The sequence below is a fragment of the Mobula birostris genome, chromosome 24 (genome assembly GCF_030028105.1).
Source record: "Mobula birostris isolate sMobBir1 chromosome 24, sMobBir1.hap1, whole genome shotgun sequence".
Classification (NCBI taxonomy): Eukaryota; Metazoa; Chordata; class Chondrichthyes; order Myliobatiformes; family Myliobatidae; genus Mobula; species Mobula birostris.
Window position 1 is genome coordinate 4,074,750 of NC_092393.1, and position 25,677 is coordinate 4,100,426.

The following is a 25,677-nucleotide window of genomic DNA, read 5'->3' on the forward strand; positions in this document are numbered from 1 at the left end:
TCCTAGAGATGCTGCCTGGCCTGCTGCATTCACCAGCAACTTTGATGTGTGTTGCTTGCCACCATTAGTCACTTTGAGACTGGATGCAGTGTGTCTGAAGATGACTGGTCAGGCCGATTCGGGCACGGAATGTCCTGGCACATGTTGGGCAGACGTGTGTAGGCACTGCAGTTGTTGCGCTGGTGGCTCTGGACTTGCGCAGCTCGCGCTTATGTTGTGCTTCAGCAATGTGCATTACTTCGTAAGCTTGACAGCCCTTGTCGATGAGGCCGCGCCAGGTCGGGCGGTTTTGTGCCAGCATTTCCCAGGTGGTCATGTTTATCTCAAGCGACTTCAGGGAGGCCTTTAGTGTGTCTTTGTAATGTTTCTTCTGCCCTCCATGCGAGTGTCTTCCAGCAGACAGTTCCCCAAAATGTAGCTGCTTGGGTATGCGCTCGTCCGGCATGCGGATGACATGACCATTCCACCGGGTCTGTGCTCTCATCAGCAGTGTGTGGACTGATGGTAGACTTGCTCCAGAGAGAACTTCAGTATCTGGTACTTTATCTTGCCACCTGATGCCTGATATTCTGCGAAGACAAGTCATGTGGAAATGGTTGAGCTGTCTTGCATGCTTTCGATACACAGTCCACGTTTCACAGGCATACAAGAGGGTAGTGAGTACCACGGCTCTGTAGACCTTCAGTTTTGTTGCTAGGCTGATTCCTTGGCGTTCCCATACAGTGGAGTGCAGTATACCGAAAGCAGAAATTGCCTTCGCTATTCTGCAGTTAACTTCTGTATCAATAGTCACTGCTTGGGAGAGGGTGTTGCCAAGGTAAGTAAACTGGTCAACTGCCTGTAGCTTCTGTCCTTTGATCTGTGTACGGTGCACGACTTCAGTCTTTTTGATGTTGATGGTGAGTCCATGGAGAATTTGTCCATATTGACTTGTGTCTCTGGCTCCGAGCCAGCATACAGGGTGCAGTCATCGGCAAAGAGGAAGTCTCTCAGAACAGTCTCCTTCACATTGGTAATAGCTTGAAGTCTCCTCAGGTTGAAGAGCTTCCCATCCACTCTGTACCTGAGGCTGATTCCAGCATCACTGTCCTGGAAGACATCATTCAGCATGGCAGAAAACATCATGCTGAACAGTGTGGGTGCGAGCACACAGCCCTGTTTGACACCATTGGTGACTGGGAACGCCTTAGAGGGTTCTCCACCGTCCAGCACTCTGGCCATCATGGAACTGGCGTACCATCTGAATGAATTTGGTGGGGCAGCTGTACTTTGACATGATCCTCCACAGGCCTTGTCAGCAGACAGTGTCGAAGGCTTTCATGAGGTCAACAAAAGTTGTGTAGAGTTCACGATTCTGCTCTTGACACTTCTCCTGAAGTTGGCGCGCAGCAAAAGTTATGTCAATAGTCCTACGACCTATGCTAAAGCCACACTGTTACTCTGGCAGCAGGCCCAGCTCCAGATGAGTGTCCAGGCGATTTAGCTGGACTCTTGCAAGGGTTTTTCCTGCGATGGAGAGCAGTGAGATTCCTCAGTGATTGTCGCATACTTGTTCATTGCCCTTCCTCTTGTAGAGGTGTACGATGGATGCATCTTTCAGTTCCTGAGGAATGGATCCTTGCTTCCAAAAAGACTGGAACAACTCAGTGAGCTTCCCTATAAGTACAGGACCACTGTCTTTGTAGATCTCTGTAGGTATGGCGTCTGCCCCTGGGGCTTTGCCACTGGATAGCTGGCTGACAGCTCCGTGACTTCGGCTACTACGGTGGGTCATCCATGGTACTGTTGATGTCGACCTGGGGAATCCTGTCCATCGCCTCATTGTTAATAGATGACGGTCGGCTGAGGATGGCTTCGAAGTGTTCAGCCCATCTCTGCAGGATCTGAGCCTTCTCTGTAATGAGAGCTGTACCATCTGTGCTCAGGAGGGGGGAACTCCCGAGAGACTGAGGTCCGTACAGTGTGTTGAGGGCTTCATAGAATCATCTCAAGTCGTCTCTGTCAACGTATCCCTGTATTTCATCTGCCTTGGCACTCAGCCAGGCATCTTGCGTTTTACACAGTTTATTCGGGACTGTCCTGCGAGCACTGGTAAAGGCGTTTTTCTTGGCAGCTGATGATGGGTCGTTCTGGGCACGATGAAGATGGTGCTTTTCAACAAGTAGAGCCTGTATCTCCTCATTATTCCCATCGAACCAGTCATGCTGCTTGCGGGTAGAGAGCCCTAGCATCTTCAGTGCAGATGAATGGACAGCATCCCTGAAGCGATCCCAGTCGTCCACAGCGCTGCCTGCAAGGTGTAGGTCAGCAAACTCGGTTTCTAAATCTTCAGCCAACGCTGAAGCAATGCTGGGGTTCTTCAGCCTGGCCACATTGATTCTTTTCATAGCCTTGCTTCCTTGTGGTCGCCTCTTGGGTCTGATACGAAGCTTCATTTTGGAGACAATGAGCCTGTGATCTGTCCAGCAGTCAGCGTCACACATGGCCTTGGTCACTCTGACATCCCGCCTGTCTTTTCTCCTGACAATGACATAGTCGATAAGATGCCAATGCTTAGAGTGGGGGTGCATCCAGGAGGTCTTGTTACGAGTAGGCAGGCAGAAAGTTGTGTTGGTGATGAGGAGGTCGTGTGCTGCACAGGTCTTCAGTAAGAGTAGGCCGTTACTGTTACACTTGCCCACTCCATGTCTCCTAACGACTCCCTGCCAGGCTGCAGAGTCACACCCTACTCTTGCATTGAAGTTGCCGAGCAAGATCAGCTTGTCGGTGTGATAAAGTTTAAGGAAATAGGGGATTCTCAGATCCCTGTAAACAATGGATTAAGTACTAACTATGTCTGTGACTGCAGTGTGTTTGAATAATGCCTCACAGCTGCCTTCTTTGGAGCAAGATAATTAAGTCTGCCCAGATCCACACAAGATATCTCTGGGCTTTTCACACCTTTTGATTTTGACAAAAAGCAGTACCTGATGGAAATTAGACAGAACATTCCTTTCTTAATTAAAGCATAAATTTGACGGATGTTCTTATCTTTGTCATTAAGTTGTGGCTCCAGCAAACCAGGTAGGACATTCTTTTCTTTAATTAAGGTGGCTGGACTGTCTAACAAACTGATTGTCCTTTTGTATCAATAGTCCATTGACTTGACCATAACGGTTATCAAACTGATTGTTCTCTGTATCAATAGTCCATTGACTTGACCAGAACGGTTATCAAACTGATTGTTCTTTTGTATCGGTGGCCTTATAACTTCCGACAATTCTGACATCGGGCAGTGAACTTGTAGAACCACCGGGGAGATGAGAAAGGCTCTCTCCCTGATGTCGGGTCCGAGTTCACTAACCGGCTGAGCTCGAAGAAATAAACAGGTGAAAAGATAAGTAATGATCTTTTTATGCTGTCGTTATTTGATCCAGCAAAGTTACATTTACAGGTGCTGCTCACTGCTGATAGCAGGGCGTCTAGTTCTTCTTTTGTCACGTCTGGGTTGGTTATTGTGGGGGCACAGGCACTGATCAGAGTGGCTTGACTTCTGTTCTGTAGCAGAAGCTGTAGTGTCATGAGCCGGTCATCCACACCCTTGGGGAGACTGGCAAGTTTCCGAACAAGGTGACTCCTGACAGCGAATCCAACTCCAGCATCACGACGCTCATCGCTGCCACGATCGCTCCAGAAAAAGTGTATCTGCCTCCAGTTTTAGTCAGTTGTCCCTATGTTGGCAAGACAAGTCTCACTCAGGGCTGCAATGACAATGTTGTATCTTGCAAGCTCTCTGGCAACTAAGGCTGTTCTTCTCTCCGGTCTGTTTGCTGTAGGGTTGTTCAATAGCGTGTGAACGTTCCAAGTGTCAATGGTGAGCAGTGTCACCTTGCGGTTTGTGTTTGTTTGACCGCCAAGGTAGGATCCCCACCAGCCGCGGTAAACTGGCCAGGGTGTAATGAAGCAGGCAATGTTTAGGGCACCTTTTCTAGCCCCTTCCTCATACTATGGAGGTAAGCAGAGCGTTCCTAAAGAGGGCTGCTCAGTCGCCCAGGTAGATGCCAAGTTTCACTGCTGCTTCGGTCAGCGAAAAACGACCATTAGACCTGAGCCGTCTGCGTGCAGGTTCGTGACTACAACTCTCAGAGTATCCACACCTGCTGCTTCGTCCCTCGCCCATCGCCACAGGACTTCAAAGGTTAGAGGGTGGTGATGGTGTTAAGACAAGTGCTTGATTTGGATTTAAGTGAGGGAGAGCTGCGCAGCGTCAGCCTCACTCTCTCCTCCCAACTCCCATCTGGATCCTGTGGCAAGACAAAAGTCAAGACGGCTGGAGATGAGACTAGACGCAGTGGATGACCAGGATAACTTTTGTGTCTTCTTGTGCTCTACACGTTCCACAATGCTCGCAGAGACCACCTTCTCCAGGGGTGTATGGGGTGTCAGGGAGGGGTAGCGCCTCTGGTGGAGTAACATGTTGCATCCTTTTCAAGGCGGTTAGTCCACCTTTGGTCCTCACCTGACACTCAGCTCTCACCTATGGCTCCCCGCACCTGTTTCCATGTGACAGCGGCCACACCCCGGGCAACGGCTTCCACAAGCCGGCTAAACCAGGTGAGGGTAGCCAACAGGTCTAAACCCTCGGTGAGATAGTGAGTTGTCTATCCCAGCATGTGAAGGCAGACTCTGGTGGGGACGAGACCAACGGAAGGTCCAACAGAAGTAGTATAAGGTGGTAGGTGATAGGTGAAACCAGGAGAGGGGGAGGGGTGGTAGGGAGCTGGGAAGCTGATAGGTGAAAGTGGTAAAGAAGGGAAAAGGGGCTGGAGAAGGGGCAATGTGATAGCAGAGGGCAGAAGACCATGGAAGAAAGGGAAGGGGAAGGAGGTGACGGGCAGCTGAGATGAAATGAGGTGAGAGGGAAAATGAAGTGGGAAGGGTGAAGGGGGTGTGGGGGCAGGGGAGGGCAATTACCCAAAGTTCGAGAAATCAACGTTCATGCCATCTGGTTGGAGGCTGCCTAGACAGAATGCAAGGTGTTGTTCCTCCAACCTGAGTGTGGCCTCATTGTGGCAGTAGAGGCCATGGACTGGCATGTCAGAATGGGAATGGGATTGGGAAGTAGAATTGAAGTGGGTGGCCACCAGGAGATCCCGTTTTTTCAGGCAGATGGAGTGTAGGTGCTCAGCGAAGTGGGCTTTCCTTCCTCCACCAGCAACACTGCCCTCACTTGCATCTCTTCCACTTTGTGCAAGTCTGCTCTCATCCCATCTTCCCGCCACCTGACCAGGGATAGGGTTCCTCTTGTCCTCACCTACCACCCCAGTAGCCTCCACGTACAGCACAATTCTCCATAACTTCTGCCACCTCCAACAGGATCCCACCACCAAGCACATTTTTCCCTCTTGTCCCCCCTTCCCCCACACTTTCTGCAGGGATCGCTCCCTACATGACTCCCTTGTCCATTCGTCACTTCCCAACGATCTCCCTCTCCTGGTACTTGTGCTTACAAGCAGAACCAGTGACATATGGGCCTGTACATCACCCCCCTCACTACCATTTAGGACTCCAAACAGTCCTTCCAGGTGAGGTGACACTTCACCTGAGAGTCCGTTGGGGCCATTGACTGTATCTGGTGCTCCGTGTGGTCTCCTGTATATCGGTGAGACCTGATGTAGATTGGGAGAGCATTTTGCCGAGTACCTAGGCTCCGTCTGCCAGAAAAAACAGGATTTCCTAGTGGCCACCCACTTCAATTCTACTTTCCATTACAACAAGTCAATCCGTGGCCTGATGAGGCCACATTCAGGTTGGAGGAGCAACATCTTATATTACATCTGGGTAGTCTCCAACCTGATGGCATGAACATCGACTTCTCAAACTTCTGGTAATTTCTTTGCTCCTTGCATTCCCGTTTCCCTCTCTCACACATCTCCTTATCCACCTACCACCTCCCTCTGGTGCTCCTCCCCTTCTCTTTCTTCCATGGTTTTTTACCCTCTATCAGATTCCCCCTTCTCCAGTCTTGTATCTCTTTCACCTATCAGCTTTCCAAGGACAGAACTGCCTAGGAGAAATTCTTTGGGAGTAGCGGTCAAAGGAAAAGCAAGTTTCTTTCACTTATGTGGATTTTCTTTACCGTTGGCAGTTAGACTTTGGTTTTTTCCCCTTCACTTTCACCCTATAAACTGCTATCAACACTATGGTCAAGTGGGTCAATTTCCCTCGTCATGATTCCTACACATTCGGTGTGATGACAGAAACTTTGAGTAGGAAAAGAGTCGAGTACTTATACAGACTGACCTAGCGCCCGGGATGCATGAAAGACGTGCACAAATATGTTGGTGTAAATGTCGGGGACACTTACACAGGTCAACCTAACATCTGGGAAGCATGAACATTTTCTGAGGTAATATGAGAAAGAAAATTAGTAAACTATCCAATAATGAAAGGGTGTCAGAGACACTGGGCGATGGAACTAAATACTAAAATTTGTTAAACCCTATAGGATGCTGTAGTGAAATCTGTCAAGTTGATAGAATACTGGTAAACATAGAGAACAAAATAAGGATAAGGTAAAAGATGGGGCAGGCAGTGTCTTTCCCTGATCCAGAAAGAGAAATCAGCACATGAAAATAAAAGTAACACTGGGAAATCATACAAAGTGCTTAAAGCAGATATAAAAGTTGCAGGGCCAGCTTGCTGCACAGAGGAATATGTGCTTTTGGATCTGAAAGAGGGAGAGAAGATGAATATGGAATTACAGATTGGAATAAGTTAGCAGATGAGGTGACCAGATATGGTTGTGACGAAGAGCCCCCTCTTGAGGATTTCCTCCACTGATTTACAACCAAAAGGAGCCTGTGCTACAGGCTGCACAATTGGCCCCCCTTACTTACCATCAGAGACGGAGAAGCCAGGGCAGGAAATCAAAACCAAAATATAACATGCACTACCCTGATCGGGGTACAGTAGCTCAGGATATCTGGATACATGTACCAGTGGATGATTCTGGAGAGTTGTTCCAAGTCAATAGTTACTATCGAGAGCACCCTGGCTGGCTGTGTCACCACCCGGTAGGGAAATTGTTCTACCCTCAATCGCAGGCACTGCAGAGAGTGGTGTGGACAGCCCAGTGCATCTGTGGATGGGAACTCTCCTCTATTCAGGACATTTACATAAGCAGGTATGCAAAAAGGGCCTAGAGAACCATCAGGGGCTCCAGCCATCCCAACAACGAACTGCTTCAGCTGCTTCCATCTGTCAAACAGTACTGCAACAGGCTCCGGGACAGCTTCTTTCACCAGGCCAACAGATTTACCAACACTCATTTATCTGTTTGCATATCTGACTGTACATTGTATTTGATTGTACACGCTTATACAAAACAATTATGTATACAATCTTGGTGTTTAGGTAATATCCTCCCACATTTCCCTTCCTTATTGCTTGTACATAGCAACGCAGATGCAACATAAAGATTTTTACTCCCTCATGTTGTGAGACAGATGTCAAAAAATACTCTAATTCTAATTCAGAGAGCAACACAGTCTCAGTGATAAATGATAAAAGGAGATTGGTTATAATGTGCTTGCATCTGAACATACACATCACTTTGTCAGAAACACAGCAACATGCTATGGGAATAAATGAGGAATTAAAGAATATAATACTGGCTGTTCTGGGTAATAACAATAGGGATCCCAAAAGATGAGTTACCTAAATGTTACCGGGGAAAGGAGAGCACCCTGCTGCATTATAAACGGTGAATGGCGTTCCAAGGATCAACAACAAATCTAGAATATTTACAGTCAGCATCCACAAATAGACAGTTAAGAATATTAGTGTCTCATAGCACCAACAAATCTAGAAAGATGTGGGAACTGCTTGATCCCAGTGACCCTACACATACCGAGGCACGGGTACTTAGGAAAGTGATTAGAGCATAGGAAAAGGAAGTGCAGGAGTTAATTCTAATTTTAGGAATGCCTCAGAGGCAGCTGAAGTGTTTTCCCTTTGAGAAAATACACAGGACATCTTGTGGGGAAATGCAGGGCTAGGGAGAAGCCAGCAGAGCAACTGTAGAAAGGAAGTAACACAGTGCTGGGGTGTGCCTTCACCCAGTCAGGGAAGCCATTGTCAGGAGCAGTACAGCGCTCAGATCTGCTGTTTCATCCATTATGCCTGGAACTGTACTGCAAGCAGTTCATACAATTCAAAACCTAACAAAAATGAGATTGGAGTCCACGATTATAATATGTTAGTTAATGCGGGAATTTCATGCTTTAAACTTGTTGAATGTTGTTTCCTTGTGCATGATGAATAACTTCCAACATTTCTTTGTTTTAAAGTCTTAGAGTAACACATTTCCTCAAAGTTGTTGAATTGTAACTGAATATTGTTGTAATGGTTTAACACTTAGGAGCAAGAGATTTTCTGAAATAAGTGTGAATGGTTTGCATGTTTCTAATGTGTAAAGTGTAGCCACACTAACTTTATTTGAGGTAGTGTATGTGTTTGAGAGAGAGAGGCAGAGAGGGTTGGAGATAGCGAACAAAGGCTTTTTTTTAAGATACTGTGCCTTTAACAGGTTGCAATGTGTTAATGTGTCAGGGGCCTCCACCTAGCAGTCCCCCCACCCTCTTCTTCGGTTCTTTGAAAAATGTGTGAAAGCTTTCCATAGTGGGAGTTAACCGTCAATTTTAATTTTTTCAGCTACTTGTGAGGAAGAACAATGCAGGCATTTTTTGTTTGTTTTGTCTTGTCCGTTGGTTTCATTTTTGTTTCTTTTTTCCATGGATTTGATTTTGGATAACCTCAGATTCCATACTGGCCAGATGTAATCTGGGGTGAGGTGAAAACTTGTGCATCTGTATTCCAGATATGAGATGCCTACATTTCTGAGGGAAATGACCATTTGGGGGAAATTGCTCATTGGTAGATGATTAAATTCTGAATTTGAAATTAACAATTTTGGAAAGATTCGAATACTTTTGGGAACAATTCTAAAAGTTGCTTTACTAATAAGACTTTCTTTTTTAAAGAACATAAAAGATGTTCTCCGAGGCCTATGCCATATTGATTTTGAGTTTGAGATTACTTGAAAAATAGCTTTGACGCAATCAGTTTTTTGTCATGTAAAATACAAATGGAAGGTGGTAAAGAGTTTCCCCAGGGGGGTCCACTCTAATACAGTACATGGATAACCTCCTGTTGACCTTCCCAAGCAAGAAAATTTGTGAGCAGGACTCCCTCTACCTTTTACATAAACTAGCTAAGAAAGGTCAGAGTACCAAAGCAGAAACTACAGTTTGTAGAAGCTGAAGTTACTTATCTGGGACAAACCCTATCCCAGAAGACAAGGTCATTGAAGCAATAATTAAAGCACCACGGCCAATGGCTCAGGGAAATGAAGCATTTCCTGGGGATGACTGGGTATTGCAGACAGTAGATTTTAGATTACGTCACTTCTGTCCGTCCCCTCCAGAAAAGACCTTTTCCTAGCCAACCAGATCTGTTATGCTGGACCCCGGAAGCTGAGGAAGCAGTTAAAAGAAGCAATGATATCCACCTCAGTTTTGGGCCTCCCAGACTATGGTCAGTATGACAGGAGCCTAAACAGACTGTGATTATTAAATGTGCAGCACATACTGGGGAGTTGGATGAGCTCTCCAAGGCCAATAAAGCAGCAGATTGTTTCAAAAGAGGCAGCAATTAGGCCACCCTTTGTTGTGCCAGAAACAAGCACCCCAAGCAGTTGGCCCTGATGACATCTCCACTGTGGAGGACATATGAGCATACCAGTCCACTGCTCCATCCGACAAGAGGGTTGTAAGCAGCACGATGGCATGTGGCTTCACCCTGATGAACTCACTGTGGCCCCAGGTAAACTGGTACCATGGGTTGCCTGATGTGTTCACAAGTTCACACATGCAGGCAAGAGGGGAATGACTAATCAAATAAACTAAAGTTGGTATGCCCCTGGAGTATCTCAAGTTGCAGAGCAAATCTGTAGACCATGTGTGACATGTGCTTTACATAAACTGGGAAAATGGTACAAGTAACAGGGGCTCATACCCCGCCATCAGATGGCTCTTTTGTACACTTTCAGATGGACTTTATTGAATTGACTCAATGTGAAGGGTACAAGTAGGTATTAATCATTATTGAGGTGTTCTCACGATGGGTTGAAGCATTTCCTTGTAGAAAGAATGATGCAGTTACCAGTAGCAAAATGTTTGTTAAAGGAAATAATCCCGCAATTTGGGATTCCCTGGAAACGATCTAGTGACAACTATCATCACAGTTGCTGGTGAACGCAGCAGGCCAGGCAGCATCTCTAGGAAGAGGTACAGTCGACGTTTCGGGCCGAGACCCTTTGTCAGGACTAACTAAGGAAGAGATAGTAAGAGATTTGAAAGTGGGAGGGGGAGGGGGAGATCCGAAATGATAGGAGAAGACAGGAGGGGGAGGGATGGAGCCAAGAGCTGGACAGGTGATTGGCAAAAGGGATATGAGAGGATCAAGGGACAGGAGGCCCAGGGAGAAGGAAAAGGGGGAGGGGGGGACCCAGAGGATGGGCAAGGGGTATAGTCAGAGGGACAGAGGGAGAAAAAGGAGAGAGAGAAAGAATGTGTGTGTATATATATATATATATATATATATAAATAAATAAGTAATAAATCTTTTTCTCCCTCTGTCCCTCTGACTATACCCCTTGCCCATCCTCTGGGATCCCCCCCCCCTTTCCTTCTCCCTGGGCCTCCGGTCCCATGATCCTCTCATATCCCCTTTGCCAATCACCTGTCCAGCTCTTGGCTCCATCCCTCCCCCTCCTGTCTTCTCCTATCATTTTGGATCTCCCCCTCCCCCTCTCAAATCTCTTACTAACTCTTCCTTCAGTTAGTCCTGATGAAGGGTCTCGGCCTGAAACGTCGACTGTACCTCTTCCTAGAGATGCTGCCTGGCCTGCTGCGTTCACCAGCAACTCTGATGTGTGTTGCTTGAAGTTCCAGCATCTGCAGAATTCCTCGTGTTTACATAGTGACAACTATACCCATTTTATTGGTAAAGTAATTAAAGTATGTAAAGCCTTACAGGTGGATCAACATTTTCATCCTCAGTCAGTGGGTCTAGTGGAAAGGATGAACAATTAAAAATAAACTTAGCAAATGTGAGAAGAAAGTGGACCAAAGTGGAAACAGGTGCTGCCTTTGGTTCTGATGACCATTCAAGCCACTGCTAATAGAACCACTGGCTTGTCCCCACATGAAATCATAATGGGATGGCCCCTGTGCCTACCGTCTGACCAGCCACTGGGAGTTAAGTAGCCGATGTGGATAACCTGGACGAGGGTATGCTGAGGTTATTGCCCTAACAAAAAAGCATTACCAAATATCATCCACAGGTAAAGGAAGCCCAGGAACCAACAGCAGACACCATGACATCGAGCCAGGAGATCATGTCGTGGTGCGGACATTTAAAAGAAAGAACTGCTGGAACCTTGATTTGAAGGACCCTTTCAGGGAATTCTGGTCACTAATACAGCCATCAAGTTAAGAAAAAAGCTGTCATGGATTCACGCTTCTCACTGTAAGAAGGTGAGATGTGAGGAAAAATATAAAACCACTAACAGTCCCAACGACAGCAGTTGTTTCAGCCCTCATCTTTTCTATGACATATCTTACTGCCATTTCTTACAAATGGGCAAACAGGACCAATGCTCTAAACTGCTGGGTTTTTATGGATGTCCAAGCACATGTAGAAATGGGTGTGCCCTTTAATGGAACAGACCCTCTGCCTTGGACATGTTGGTACAATGGTGCTGATACTCAGAAACATAAACCCTTCTTCTCTTTATTGGCACAGCCAGAATGTCACTGGGGAAAGATGGGGATACAAATTTGGAAACAAGCAGGGTTTTACAGGATGATGTACATCTTCATACAACAATGCCAACTCCAAAATAAAAGGAGTTGTCCTGGGGAAGGTAACACTTGCCTATAGAACTAGTAAAGCAGTATGGAAACTAATTAAGATGGCATTAGCCCTGGAAAAGTTAGCAAATGAAAATGCATATGCTCTCTTTCAAATCCAACAAGCAATACCTAAATGGTCTGCAGAATTGGTGGCAGTTTGCACAGTGGCACTGCAAAACTGAACAGCTTTGGACTTACAGTCAAGTTTTATCCAAGAAAGGAGGCATATGTGACCTGATTCAGCATGTTACTGAACGTACAAGGGAACATGCCATCTTAGATCTAATCCCGCGCAATGAGACAGGTAAAATTAGTGATCTTGTAGGTAGGGATCCTCTTGGAAAGAGTGATCACAGTATGACTGAGTTTCTCATACAAGTGGAAGGTACAATAGTTCAATGCATTATGCCTAAACAATAGAGACTACAATGGATGAAAGAGGATTTGGCTAGTGTTGATTGGGAACACCATAGTGTATATGGTGGGGCGGTTGAGGGACAGTAGAAGACTTTCAAAGAGATATTTCACAGTGCTCAAAAAAAGTATATTCCAGTTAAAAGCAAGGACAGTAAGAGTGGAGAGAGCCAGCCTTGGTAACTAAGGGAATAAAAGGCGGCATCAAACTAAAAGCTTGTGCATACAAAGTCACCAGGAATAGTGGGAAACGGGAAGACTGGAAAAACTTTAAAAAGCAACAAGGAACCACTAAGCAAGTAATAAAGGCAAGATGGATTATGAAAATAAACACAATATAAAAACAGAGTAAAAGTTTTTATAATTATATAAAGTGGAAAAGGGTGGCTAAAGTGAATGTAGTTCCCTTGGAAGATGAGAAGGGGGAATTGATATTTGGTAATGAGGAAATGGCCGAGGCTTTGAATGACTATTTTGTGTCGGTCTTCATGGTGGAGGACACGTCCAACATGCTAAAGAGAGATGTTATGGATGTGATGGGAGGTGAAGACCTCGATACAATAGCTATCACTAAAGAGGTAGTGCTGAGCAAACTTGTGCACCTGAAGATAGACAGGTCCCTGGTTCTGATGGAATGTATCCCTGGGTACTGAACGAAATGGCACAAGTTACAGCAGACGCTTTGGTGATAATTTACCAAAATTCTCTGGACTCTGGGCAGGTCCCTGCAGATTGGAAGACAGCAAATATCACACCACTGTTCAAAAAAGGATGTAGGCAAAAGGGAGGTAACTATACGCCAGTTAGGTTAACATCTGTAGTTGGGAAAATGCTTGAAGCTATCATTAAAGTAGTAATAGCAAGGCATCTGGAAAGAAATGGATCCATCAGGCAGATGCAGCAAGGATTCAGCACAGGCAGGTTCTGTTTGACAGACTTACTGGAGTTCTTTGAGGATATAATGAGCACAGTGGATAAAGAAAACAGATGGATGTTATTTATTTAGATTTCTGGGAGGCGCTTGATAAGGTGCCGCATAAAAAGACATCCATAAGATAAGGATGCAGAGAGTTGGGGGTGATGTATTAGCATGGATAGAGGATTGGTTAACTAATAAAAAGAAGAGCATTGGGATACATGGGTGTTACTCTGGTTGGCAGTCAGTGGTGAGTGGTGTGCCGCAGGGGTTGGTGCTGGGCCAGCAACTGTTCACAATATACATTAACTATTTGCAAGAGGGACCGAGTGTGGTGTATCCAAGTTTGCCGATGATACTAAATTCAGTGGAAAAGCAAATTGTGCAGAAGATATGGAGTGCCTGCAGAGAGATATAGATAAGTTAAGTGAGTGGGCAAGGGTCGGCCAGATGGAGTACAATGTTGGTAAATGCAAGGTCATCCACTCTGGAAGGAAAAATGTTAGAGCAGATTATTATTTAAACAGTAAAAAATTGCAGCACGCTGCCATGCAGAGGGACTTGGGAGTGCTTGTGCATGGATCACAAAAGGTTGGTTTGTAGGCGCAGCAGGCTATCAAGGCAAATGGAACGTTGGCCTTCATTGCTAGAGGGATTGCTAGAGCAGGGAGGTTATGCTGCAACTGTTGAGGCCGCACCTGGAGTACTGTGTGTAGTTCTGGTCTCCTTATTTGGGAAAAGATATACTGGCTTTGAAGGTCATGCAGAGGAGGTTCACCAGGTTGATTCCAGAGATGAGGGGTTTAGTCTATTGGGAGAGATTGAGTTGCCTGGGACTGTACTCGCTGGGATTCAGAAAGATGAGAGGAGATCTTATAGAAACATATAAAATTATGAAAAGGATAGAGAAGATAGAGGCAGGAAAGTTGTTTCCACTGGAAGGTGAGACTAGAACTAGGGGATGTAGCCTCAAGATTCGGGGGAGTAGATTTAGGATAGAGATGAGGAGGAACTGCTTTTCCCAGAGAATGGTGAATCTGTGGAATTCTCTGCCCAATGAAACAGTGGGGCTACCTCAGTAAATATGTTTAAGACAAGGTTGGATACATTTTTGCATAGTAGGGGAATTAGGGTTATGGGAAAAAGGTAGGTAGGTGGAGATGAGTCTATGCTCAGATTAGCCATGATCTTATTGAATGGTGGAGCAGGCTCGATGGATCGTATGGCCTACTCTTGCTCCTATTTCCTATGTTCTCATGAATGTTGTATTTGTATACCAGATGAATCCAAAGACGTGACTCATTTTGCGGTTCGTATCCAAGAGACCATTGAAAAGATTAAGTGGGAGATCAGTTTCACAATTGTAACACTCCAGGAAGAGGATGAAAGGCAACCATCCTACATTATGATATAATCATGGGTATAATTCTTTGGTGATTTTTGTGTAGTATAGGACCAAGGAGGGGAGAATATTGAAAATGGGTACTTATTGATCCGGACTCGGAAAAAGGGAGTTTGTTTAGCTAAAGTATTGAGACTGTATCATTACTTGAATATTCAAAATCACTTTGATGACTGTATTCATACCTTGACAATTGTGTTTTGATGATTATGGTGTTGTCAATGACAAAAAGGAAGGAATCGAATCTGTAACACTGAAATCTTCATGAATTTCTAACTTTTGTAAAATGTAATGTAACAAAATAGAACCCATGAAATCTGAAGGTGCTTTGCAGGCTTGGATGGGAGGCTTACAAGTCAGAGTTTTAAGATAAAAAGCTACATGTTCTTCTTATTTTGGAGATATGTTGTATGGTGGAGGGAGGGGGGGGAAGAGATGTTTTGGCAATAGAGGCAAACAGGAGAGAGCTTCTAAAGAACAAATGTCAGAACTAGTTAAGGATGAAGATAATGCAGGAATGGAGTAACCTAATTACTGTTCTGTGAAAGGTATGAAAGTACTTTGTTTGAGACACCAGATGAAGCTATTTTCCAGGCAAAACAGCTGGAAAATAGAACTTCCCTTGCAAGTAAAATAATAAATGTGTTATAATTTGATCTACTCTGAATGTGTTGTAGTTTGTAACTTTATATTAGAAGATCTAGCTGAATGGTACATGACATCCATCTGCACCTCGGACTTTTCGAATTTCTGTCTGTTTAGAAAATAGTCTATGCTTTTGTTCCTTCTGCTAAGTGCATGGCCATACACTTCCCAACACTGTCTTCATTTGCCACTTTTGCCCATTCTCCTAATCTGTCAAAATCCTTCTGCAGCCTCCCTGCTCCATTAACATTACCTGCCCTTCTCCTATCTTCGTATTGTTCGCAAACTTGGCTACAAAACCATCAATTCCATCATCCAAATCTTTGGCATGTACGTAAAAAGTGGTCCCAACAACTACTGCTGCGAAACATCAACAGTCGCCAGCAGCCAACCAGAAAAGTCTCCCTTTATTTCTGCTCTTTGTCTTCTGTTAATCAGCCAAAGCTCTATCCATACTAGTATCAGTCTTGTAACACCGTGGTCCCTTGTCTTGTGAAGCAACCTCAAGTGCAGCACCTCGTCAAAGGCCTCCTGAAAATCCAAGTACACAACAACCACTGACTCTCCTTTGTCCATCACGCTTGTTATTCAGGTGCTTCACCAGTTCATTCCTGCGTGATGGATTGCCAGATTTCCTTGACATAAATAAATCCTCTAATGTACCTTAATTATAACCAAAAATAGGGTTATCACTTAACATTAGAGCTCTGCAGAGCCGTTGTGAGCTTTTCAAACAATACTTCCACTCTTCTAAATAACCTGCAGGCACTAATATCAAATTCCCAAGACTTTCCCGGTGAAGCAGATGACACAAAGGTTGGTGGTGTTGTGGATAGTGTAGAGGATTGTCGAAGATTGCAGAGAGACATTGATAGGGTGCAGAAGTGGGCTGAGAAGTGGCAGATGGAGTTCAACCCGGAGAAGTGTGAGGTGGTAAACTTTGGAAGGACAAACTCCAAGGCAGAGTACAAAGTAAACAGCAGGATACTTGGTAGTGTGGAGGAGCAGAGGGATCTGGGGGTACATGTCCATAGATCCCTGAAAGTTGTTTCACAGGCGGATAGGGTAGTTAAGCAAGCTTATGGGGTGTTAGCTTTCATAAGTCGAGGGATAGAGTTTAAGAGTCGCGAGGTAATGATGCAGCTCTATAAAACTCAGGTTAGGCCACACTTGGAGTACTGTGTCCAGTTCTGGTCGCCTCACTATAGGAAGGATGTGGAAGCATTGGAAAGGGTACAGAGGAGATTTACCAGGATGCTGCCTGGTTTAGAGAGTATGCATTATGATCAGAGATTAAGGGAGCTAGGGCTTTACTCTTTGGAGAGGAGGAGGATGAGAGGAGACATGATAGAGCTGTACAAGATAATAAGAGGAATAGATAGAGTGGATAGCCAGCGCCTCTTCCCCAGGGCACCACTGCTCAATACAAGAGGGCATGGCTTTAAGGTAAGGGGTGGGAAGTTCAAGGGGGATATTAGAGGAAGGTTTTTTACTCAGAGAGTGGTTGGTGCGTGGAATGTACTGTCTGAGTCAGTGGTGGAGGCAGATATACTAGTGAAGTTTAAGAGACTACTAGACAGGTATATGGAGGAATTTAAGGTGGGGGGGGTATATGGGAGGCAGGGTTTGAGGGTCGGCACAACAATGCGGGCTGAAGGGCCTGTACTGTTCTACGTTCTATGAAGCAGCAATGATTCATTTGTACTTCTTCCTCTCTAGGGCTTGATGTTTACAATGGCTGGAGAACCCAATTGCAGACGGAGTGATTACTTTGCAGATCTCCCGTGTTCAGTCTGCAGGAGGAACCCTGAACTTTGGGTTGCCTGCCACTTTAATTCTCCATCCCACTTTGACCTTTATCTCTGGCCTCCTGCACTGTTATAACAAAGTCTAACGCGAGCTCAAGGGACAGCAGCTCATCTTGCACCTGGGCATATCATAGCCCTTCAGGCTCACTCATGATGTTCTCCAGGTGAGGCATGGGAGCACAGCGGTTAGTGTAACACTGTACAGCACCAGTGAAGCAGGGTCAGTGCTACCACTGCCTGTACGGAGTTAGTATGTTCTCCTCATGACTATGTGGCTTTCCTCTGGATGTCCCCATTTCCTCCTACATTCCAAAGATGTACGGGTTAGTAGGTTAATTGGTCACATGGTGTAATTGAGGAGCACAGAAACTTTGGGCCAGAAGGGCCTGTTACTATGTTGCATCTCTGAAATATTCACCACTCCACTCCCAAACCCATACCAGAACTAACTGTTTCTGCCAATTATCCATATGATATCCTGGCAGTTTTTCCTCTCCCCACTAGTATAGTCTGGCCTTCAATACGCCCCATAGCCCTGCTATTAATATTTGTGCTCCCCCACCTTCTCTGCAAGTGATAATGCTGCCTGACTTACTTCTTCTTGTATTTTCTGGCTTTATTTCAAGTTCTTAGTCTTCCCTTGGAACTGGTTCTGTTATTTCCAGAATTCTGAGCTCCAACATACAATAAAGCACTGCCCGAGTCAGTGGTGGAGGCAGATACACTAGTGAAGTTTAAGAGACTATTAGACAGGTATATGGAGGAATTTAAGGTGGGGGGTTATATGGTAGGCAGGGTTTAAGGGTCAGCACAACATTGTGGGCTGAAGGGCCTGTACTGTGCTGTACTATTCTATGTTCTATAACTTTGGCAATTTTACTATGCACTTTAAAGGTGCATGTATACTCCAATTAAGCCAGCACTGTATTTAATCTTTTCTTTGAACCATTCACCTCACTAGGTCATCTCCACACAAAATGCATATGAGCTCATGACATTGCTTTTCTATGAACAGCAACAAAAGGACTTACCTTTGCTTGCTGGTTAACCAGATAATCTTTGGAATTGCTTTGCAGGGGTAGGGGCCTGTGGACAAGGAGGGGAAGAGAAGTGTTACAACAAATCTGAGGATTCCAAATCTTGTACAACACTCAAAGTCTATTCCTTGCATCCCCACATTTATGAATGCATCTCCTATTTAGCACTACCTGCACAGCAGTGATTTACTACAGCCCTCTTGTTCCTAGAGTTCAAGCAGACACAGGTACATACCTCACCATGCTTTAAAAGGCCTCTACTCCAGCTGTGTGCCGCTGTAATGAAAACTAGTTGTCCCTACAGCAACAGAATGATGATCTCACCACCCAATACAAGGCAAACCACCTGATGTTCAGAGACTAATGATGGAAGGGCAACCAACATGGCCACTTGAACTCAGAGTTGCACTCTGGTCTGCACAGCAAGAGTGGGCACTGCTGGGAACTGGCAGCACCTGCTCCACATGTTGACAGACCACTGCATCCTCTCATTACTCGTCACCTCCTGATGGGGGCTGCTGTCTCTCCCCACTCCAGAAACATCCAGTTAGTTAAAAGCTCAGTTTTTATTCATATCCATAACATCTGTTGCAATTTAGGAATCTCTGGGCTGGGGAGAGTTGTGTAGCCAAAGAGAAAGACTGTAGGATCTGGGTGACTTGCCAACAGCTGCCACCACACCTCAGCCATGAGCTGCACTTGCAGTGTTGATCAGGATGCAGCCCACAGTCACAGCCCTGTATCTCAACACCAGGCAAATGAAACACTCAACCCAACCCACTTAACGCTAGTCTACTTCACCGCAATGGGAGTATCAGCAGTGAGCTAAACCCTGAACCTAGCTGGGAGAGCAGAGATTCATGGCATGCTCCTGACACAACCATGCTCTCAGTCGCACATCTCCTACTGGATCCTGTAAATGCATCTTCCTGAATATCAAACAGGATACAAACAATCATCATGCAAGTTTGCTTTGACATTTTACATTTATTTCAAAGGACAAAATTTCTATTTCAATTTTCTCTTCTGGGATTTTCTAGCCTGTGCTGCCCAGGAATATCACTGCATCCACTGATTGGAGGTTTACTGGTAAAGTAATGCACACCTCCAATACTGTGCCCTTACATCAGAGGAATACAGTCCTGCAGACTGTATCCCCATTACCCATCCAACAGATGTCCCAGATATTCCTGGAACACTCAAGTAAAAAAAAATTGAAATGAAGCAATAACTTTTCCTTTAAAGATAAAGCATAACAAGGCACATCGTTTTGTTTCAGGAGTTCATGGTCCAAGTTTCCCCAGTTAAGCTTTTTAAAAAAAAATGTAATTGTTTGCTTTTCTGTGTAGGTTTCATTCCTTCATCAGTACATACTGACCATAAGGCACTGTTTTTTCCAGAGGTTGTGGTAATCGGTCACTTGAAACAGGCCACTGATAAAAACTGCCATCACTGTGTGAGCTGATGACCTGCCGCCCATCTCTCTGCCACGTTACACTCTCCAGTTGCTGTGAACAGAAATAATCAAGAGGTGAATATGTAGTTCTCAGCTCAATATACCTGGAACTACACAGCAGCAAGAATGATTCTTGTCCCACCAATAGCAAGGTGAACACACCATTTTCTTCCTAAAGACTCATGGGTGAACACCACAAGGTAACACCACTATCCGGGTCATGCTCTCTTGCTACTGCCAACAGCAAGGTTGCACAGGAGCTTCAGGACCCACAGGACCCACACCACCAGGTTCAGTTACAACTATCACCCTTTAACCATCAGGCTCTTGAACCAGAGGGGATAATTTCACTTGCTCCATCACTGTCATGTTCTCACAACCTATGGACTCATTTTCAAGGATTCTAGAATTAATTTTCTTGAGATTTATTGCTTATTTATTTTTATTATTTTGTTTTCTTTTTCCCATTTTATCCTTGCAGTTTGTTGTCTTTTGCACAATTGTTGCCTGTCATATTGGGGGCAGTCTTTCATTGATCCTATTGTGTTTCTTGTACTTACTGTAAATGCCCATAAGGAAGTGAATCCCAGGACTGTATATGGTAACATACATGTACTTTGATAATAAATTTACCTTGAACCATGGAAGTGACATCTTTACTAAAAGTGGAAGCAGCACTTTTACCAGCTACCTCAGCAATTCCAGTAGCCACGTGAATTTCTCTACTTCTCACATTCACCCTTTGTCTTACAACACTCAAATATTTACACTTATGTTGCTAAACTTAAAACTAATCTTTCTGAACACAAAGACAGAAGTTCATTCACTGCTAATTGTGCACTTCGATATTCCCAATGGAATGGATGTACTCTGATCTGTCTTTATACTTGAAAACTGGAAGTCATGATGCAAATGTACAGGATGCTTGTGCTCCGTTTTAGTTGCCCTGCTATAGGATGGATGTAATTAAACAGAAAAAGAGTGCAAAAAAAATTGACAAGGACATTACCAGTACTTGAGGGTCAGAGTTCAAGGTGGGGCTCAGGGCTCAGACTTGACCGTTGAGCTTAGGCCAGAGACCACTGATGACAGAAGGCAGAATACAGACTGTATGGCTTAGGCCAGAGGCCATAGACCACAGACCATGGAGCACACATGGTAGGACTTTGAGCAGAGACCATAGAGCTAAGGCCAGAGTCCAATGACCACAGACCAGAAAACATAATCCATTGAGCTTTGGTCAGAGATCATAGATGACAGGTCATACTCCTTGGAACGTTGGAGACTAGAGGTGATTTTAGAGTGTATAAGATCATGAGGGGCATCAATATGTGAATGCACCAAGTCTTTTTATCCCCTCTGGGTTGAGCAGCCAAGAACAAATTGGATTTAGGTTTAAAGGTGAGAGGGCAAACAACTTAATGGGAAATTGAAGGACAACTTTTTTTTAATATATAAAAGGTTGGTACGTATGTGGAATGCACTGCCAGAGGAAGTGGCTGAAAGCAAGTATATTTACAACTTTTAAGAGCTGAACAGGCACGCAGATCGGAAAGATTTAGGTCATCAGCTATAAAGCTAGCTAATGGAACTAGCTTGGATGGGGCATCTTGGCCAGCACGTCAGCCTCTCTCTGTGCTGCACAAACCCTATGAAACATGAGTCATAAGCACCAGTTGGTTCACTGTTAGTCTTTGCAAGACACTATAGTTCTCATTTGATTTGGTCTGCATACAACTCTAGCCAAACAGCAGAATGGCTGATTTTTCATTATGTTTTGGGTTGTCTGACACAACCATTAAAGTTATGCATGAACTGCACTAGCCCTTAGATTCCAGCAGACACAGTAAATGATCATGGTCAGAGACGGATTCACAAGTGAGCAAGTACCTGGTCACCGAGAAAGTGGTGCGTGGCTTGGTTGGCCTGCAAGTCCCACAATATGACAAGGCCTCTACTGTATCCAACCAGAATCTGATGGGGGTTTTTTGGGTTCTCCTGGAGGGCTTCAACAGACCCCAGTGAGCGTCGACTTCGATAATCATCAGGTACACTGGAGAGAAAAACAAAAATAAGCCACTCATTTTAAATCTCCCTATCTGTCCCCACTGACATATCCATGTACAACTAAAAGGCCTTCAACAAGGGAGATGGTCATTGAGAGGCTACAAGACAGGACAGACAGAAGTTCCCATGAAGTACAGTGTCTGCGAATCATTCTCTGAATAACTGAAAGATTTTTGAAGTTTACATTCTAGCTCAAAGCTCAAATTTATTGTCAAAGTATATATACAATATACAGCTTGAGATTCATCTTCCTGCAGGCACTCACAAAACAAAGAAACAATAGAATTAACTTTTCAAAATAAAGACCACCACATTTCTAATTTACAAAAGAGGACAAATCATACAAATAGTAAAATAAAAGGTGATGAGGCCACATTTAAATTGGAGGAACAACAGTTGTATTCTGTTTGAGAAGCCTCCAACCTGATGGCATGAACATCGAGTTCTCAAACTTCCGGTAATGCCCCCACCCCCCTCCATCATTTCCCAACCCCTTTTCCCTCTCTCACCTTATCTCCTTGCCCACCCATCACCTCCCTCTGGTGCTCCTCCTCCCCTTCTTTCTTTCTTTCATTGCCTTCTGTCTCTTTCACCAATCAACATCCCAGCTCTTTACTTCATCCCTCCTCCTATAGGTTTCACCTATCACATGGTGTTTCTCTCTCCCCTTCCCCACCTCTTAAATCCTCTCCTCAGCTTCTTTCTCCAGTCCTGCTGAAGTGTCTCAACCCGAAATGTCGGCTGTACTCTTTTCGTAGATGCTGCCTGGCCTGCTGAGTTCCTCCAGCATTGTGTTGCATCAGGTTGTTTAGTTGGTTCAAAAAGTACATCCTTAAAAAGGAAATTACAGGCTGCAGACTGCAGCAATTGCAGTTCAAAGTACCAGTATACTTACTAGAGTGTTTAGTAGTGCTATGACTACTAGACAAATTTAGACAATGTTTCATGACTGATTCTAGACAATTCCCAATAATTTGCAATGACAACCCTTCCAGTGTTACTTGTAACGTGCTTTGTTATCTTATACTAACAGTACATCTGGATTGCCCCCAAATACAACTATGAAGCAAGCCAAACAAGGACTAGATAGATCCATTACCATCCAATTATTTGGTCTGACCTGATAAATACCTCCAGAATTTGTGTCCAGTGTCACTTTGCAACAATTTCCAAAGGAAATAAATATGCTCCATCTAAAATGGAGTGGAGCAAAGTAGTCACTTGGGATTTATGTAGCTTGGATTCGAGCCATTTCAAGCTGAGGCAGGTGTGGAAGAATATTAAATCATAAGGTCTGTGAAAACATCATGTTTTGATTTGTAATACTTGTTTCAGTACTGGAGAAGGAGCAGTTGTTTGCAAAGAGTGGATAAGATTAGGTGAGGAGGCAGGGGAGGTATTTTGGCACATAGTCATAGTCATACTTTATTGATCCCAGGGGAAATTGGTTTTCATTACAGTTGCACCATAAATAATAAATAGTTAAATAGTAATATGTAAATTATGCCAGGAAACAAGTCCAGGACCAGCCTATTGGCTCAGGGTGTCTGACCCTCCAAGGGAGGAGTTGTAAAGTTTGATGGCCACAGGCAGGAATGACTTCCTATGACGCTTTGTGTTACATCTCAGTGGAATGAGTCTCTGGCTGAATGTACTCCTGTGCCCAACCAGTACATTATGTAGTGGATGGGAGACATTGACCAAGATGGCATGCATCTTGGACAGCTTCCTCTTTTCAGACCCCACCGTCAGAGAGTCCAGTTCCCAGTTCCATCCCCACAACATCACTGGCCTTACGAATGAGTTTGTTGATTCTGTTGGTGTCTGCTACCCTAAGCCTGCTGCCCCAGCACACAACAGCAAACATGATAGCACTGGCCACCACAGACTCGTAGAACATCCTCAGCATCGTCCGGCAGATGTTAAAGGACCTCAGTCTCCTCAGGAAATAGAGACGGCTCTGACCCTTCTTGTAGACAGCCTCAGTGTTCTTTGACCAGTCCAGTTTATTGTTAATTCGTATCCCCAGGTATTTGTAATCCTCCACCATGTCCACCCTGACCCCCTGGATGGAAACAGGGGTCACCGGTACCTTAGCTCTCCTCAGGTCTACCACCAGCTCCTTAGTCTTTTTCACATTAAGCTGCAGATAATTCTGCTCACACCATGTGACAAAGTTTCCTACCGTAGCCCTGTACTCAGCCTCATCTCCCTTGCTGATGCATCCAACTATGGCAGAGTCATCAGAAAACTTCTGAAGATGACAAGGCTCTGTACAGTAGTTGAAGTCCGAGGTGTAAATGGTGAAGAGAAAGGGAGACAAGACAGTCCCCTGTGGAGCCCCAGTGCTGCTGATCACTCTGTCAGACACACAGTGTTGCAAGCACACGTACTGTGGTCTGCCAGTCAGGTAATCAAGAATCCATGATACCAGGAAAGCATCCACCTGCATCGCTGTCAGCTTCTCCCCCAGCAGAGCAGGGCGGATCGTGCTGAACGCACTGCAGAAGTCAAAAAACATGACCCTAACAGTGCTCGCTGGCTTGTCCTCAACGATGGCATCCTCAACTCCTAGTCGGGGCTGGTAGGCGAACTGGAGGGGATCTAAATGTGACCTGACCATAGGCCGGAGCAGCTCCAGAACAAGTCTCTCCAGGGTCTTCATGATGTGGGAGGTCAATGCCACCGGTCCGTAGTCATTGAAGCACAGCGTCTTCAGCACAGGGACGAGGCAGGACGTCTTCCACAGTACAGGAACCCTCCGGAGCCTCAGGCTCAGGTTGAATACATGGCGAAGTACTCCACATAGCTGAGGGGCACAGGCTTTGAGCATTTGAGGAGGAAAGCAATAACCAAGGAGAACCACCAAGAATATCAGATATCATTGTGGTCTGGGAAACAGGTAGGGTGGTAAGCAGTTAATGGGAATCTGGTCTAGTTCAAAGACAAAAGTGGGCTCAGTGGTCATCCTCTGAATAAAACATTATTTTCTTGAAGAGGAGATAGAAGGGGTGTAGGCAGAGCAGCTGGTTCAAAGGTTCAAGTTTTGGAGACAACATGACCACAACCTCATTAACTGTTACACTGGAGGCAATGGTGGAGGAGACACTGCAATCGGCAGTAAAGACCACTACAGCAAAGTTTGGGGTTTTCTTTAAAACCACAATGTTCTTTTGGGGGGGGGGGGGAGAGGAAGCACTTTAGGTCATAATGGTCCAGCCAGGTGTGGTGCAAAATGGTTAAACAGGTTGTCTGCCGCAAACACAGATGTCTATGGATGAGGAACATTCAGGGGTAGATAGAAACAGGACACAGAGATCAAGGTAAGAGAAATTAATGTTTATGGTCATGGCATCCAGAGGGAAAGAACGGAAAGGTGGAAAAATTTGAGATCTAATACAGTAGGTTGGGCAGCAAAATAGATCGTGTAAAGTTTAAATAATTTCACAAACATTGCTAGGCAGACACCAGCACCAAAGTGTCACCAACTGCCTTCAATTACTTGTCACTCATTTATTTCAATAATTTAAAACAGAAATTACTAAGTGGCAACAAGCTGATGATTAATAATTTGTACCCCATACCATCTCAGTACAAGCTCATTGGGTGACATAAGCAGATAGGAACCAGACCTGGACGGAAAAACACTAAGGAGCAAATACTTACTTCTGTAGAACAGCTTCCTGGGTGATTGTTCTCTCTTCCTGCTCTCTAAACGACGGTTGTTCCACCACAAACACACAGCCACCTTCTGTTCCCAGAAATAACATATCACCAGATGAATGAGGCAGGACCACAGTTATTGTGGTGACACTTGGTGGAGCACTGTAAACAGGAATTTAGATTAGAGATAGATTTAGTTGAACCAGAGAGCAATAATGAAACAAACCACAGCACTGCCTGGTGTGCATACAAGTAATCTTTAAACAATGTGCACCAATTCTCTCAGAGAGCATACTGCAGCTCTGAGAAGCA

General features: G+C 44.9%; 1 protein-coding gene across 7 annotated transcripts in view; it reads right to left on the bottom strand.

Moving 5' to 3' along the window:
* Positions 1-25,677, bottom strand: part of llgl2 (LLGL scribble cell polarity complex component 2) — a 192,734-nt gene that overhangs the window by 43,675 nt on the left and 123,382 nt on the right. For all 7 annotated transcript variants that reach the window (XM_072241940.1, XM_072241941.1, XM_072241944.1 and 4 more), the window contains 4 exons: positions 25,369-25,527; positions 21,526-21,688; positions 19,558-19,687; positions 18,174-18,228 (listed from right to left, as the gene is read on the bottom strand). In XM_072241940.1, the coding sequence (XP_072098041.1) occupies positions 18,174-18,228; positions 19,558-19,687; positions 21,526-21,688; positions 25,369-25,527 (507 nt within the window). The remainder of the gene's footprint in view (positions 1-18,173; positions 18,229-19,557; positions 19,688-21,525; positions 21,689-25,368; positions 25,528-25,677) is intronic.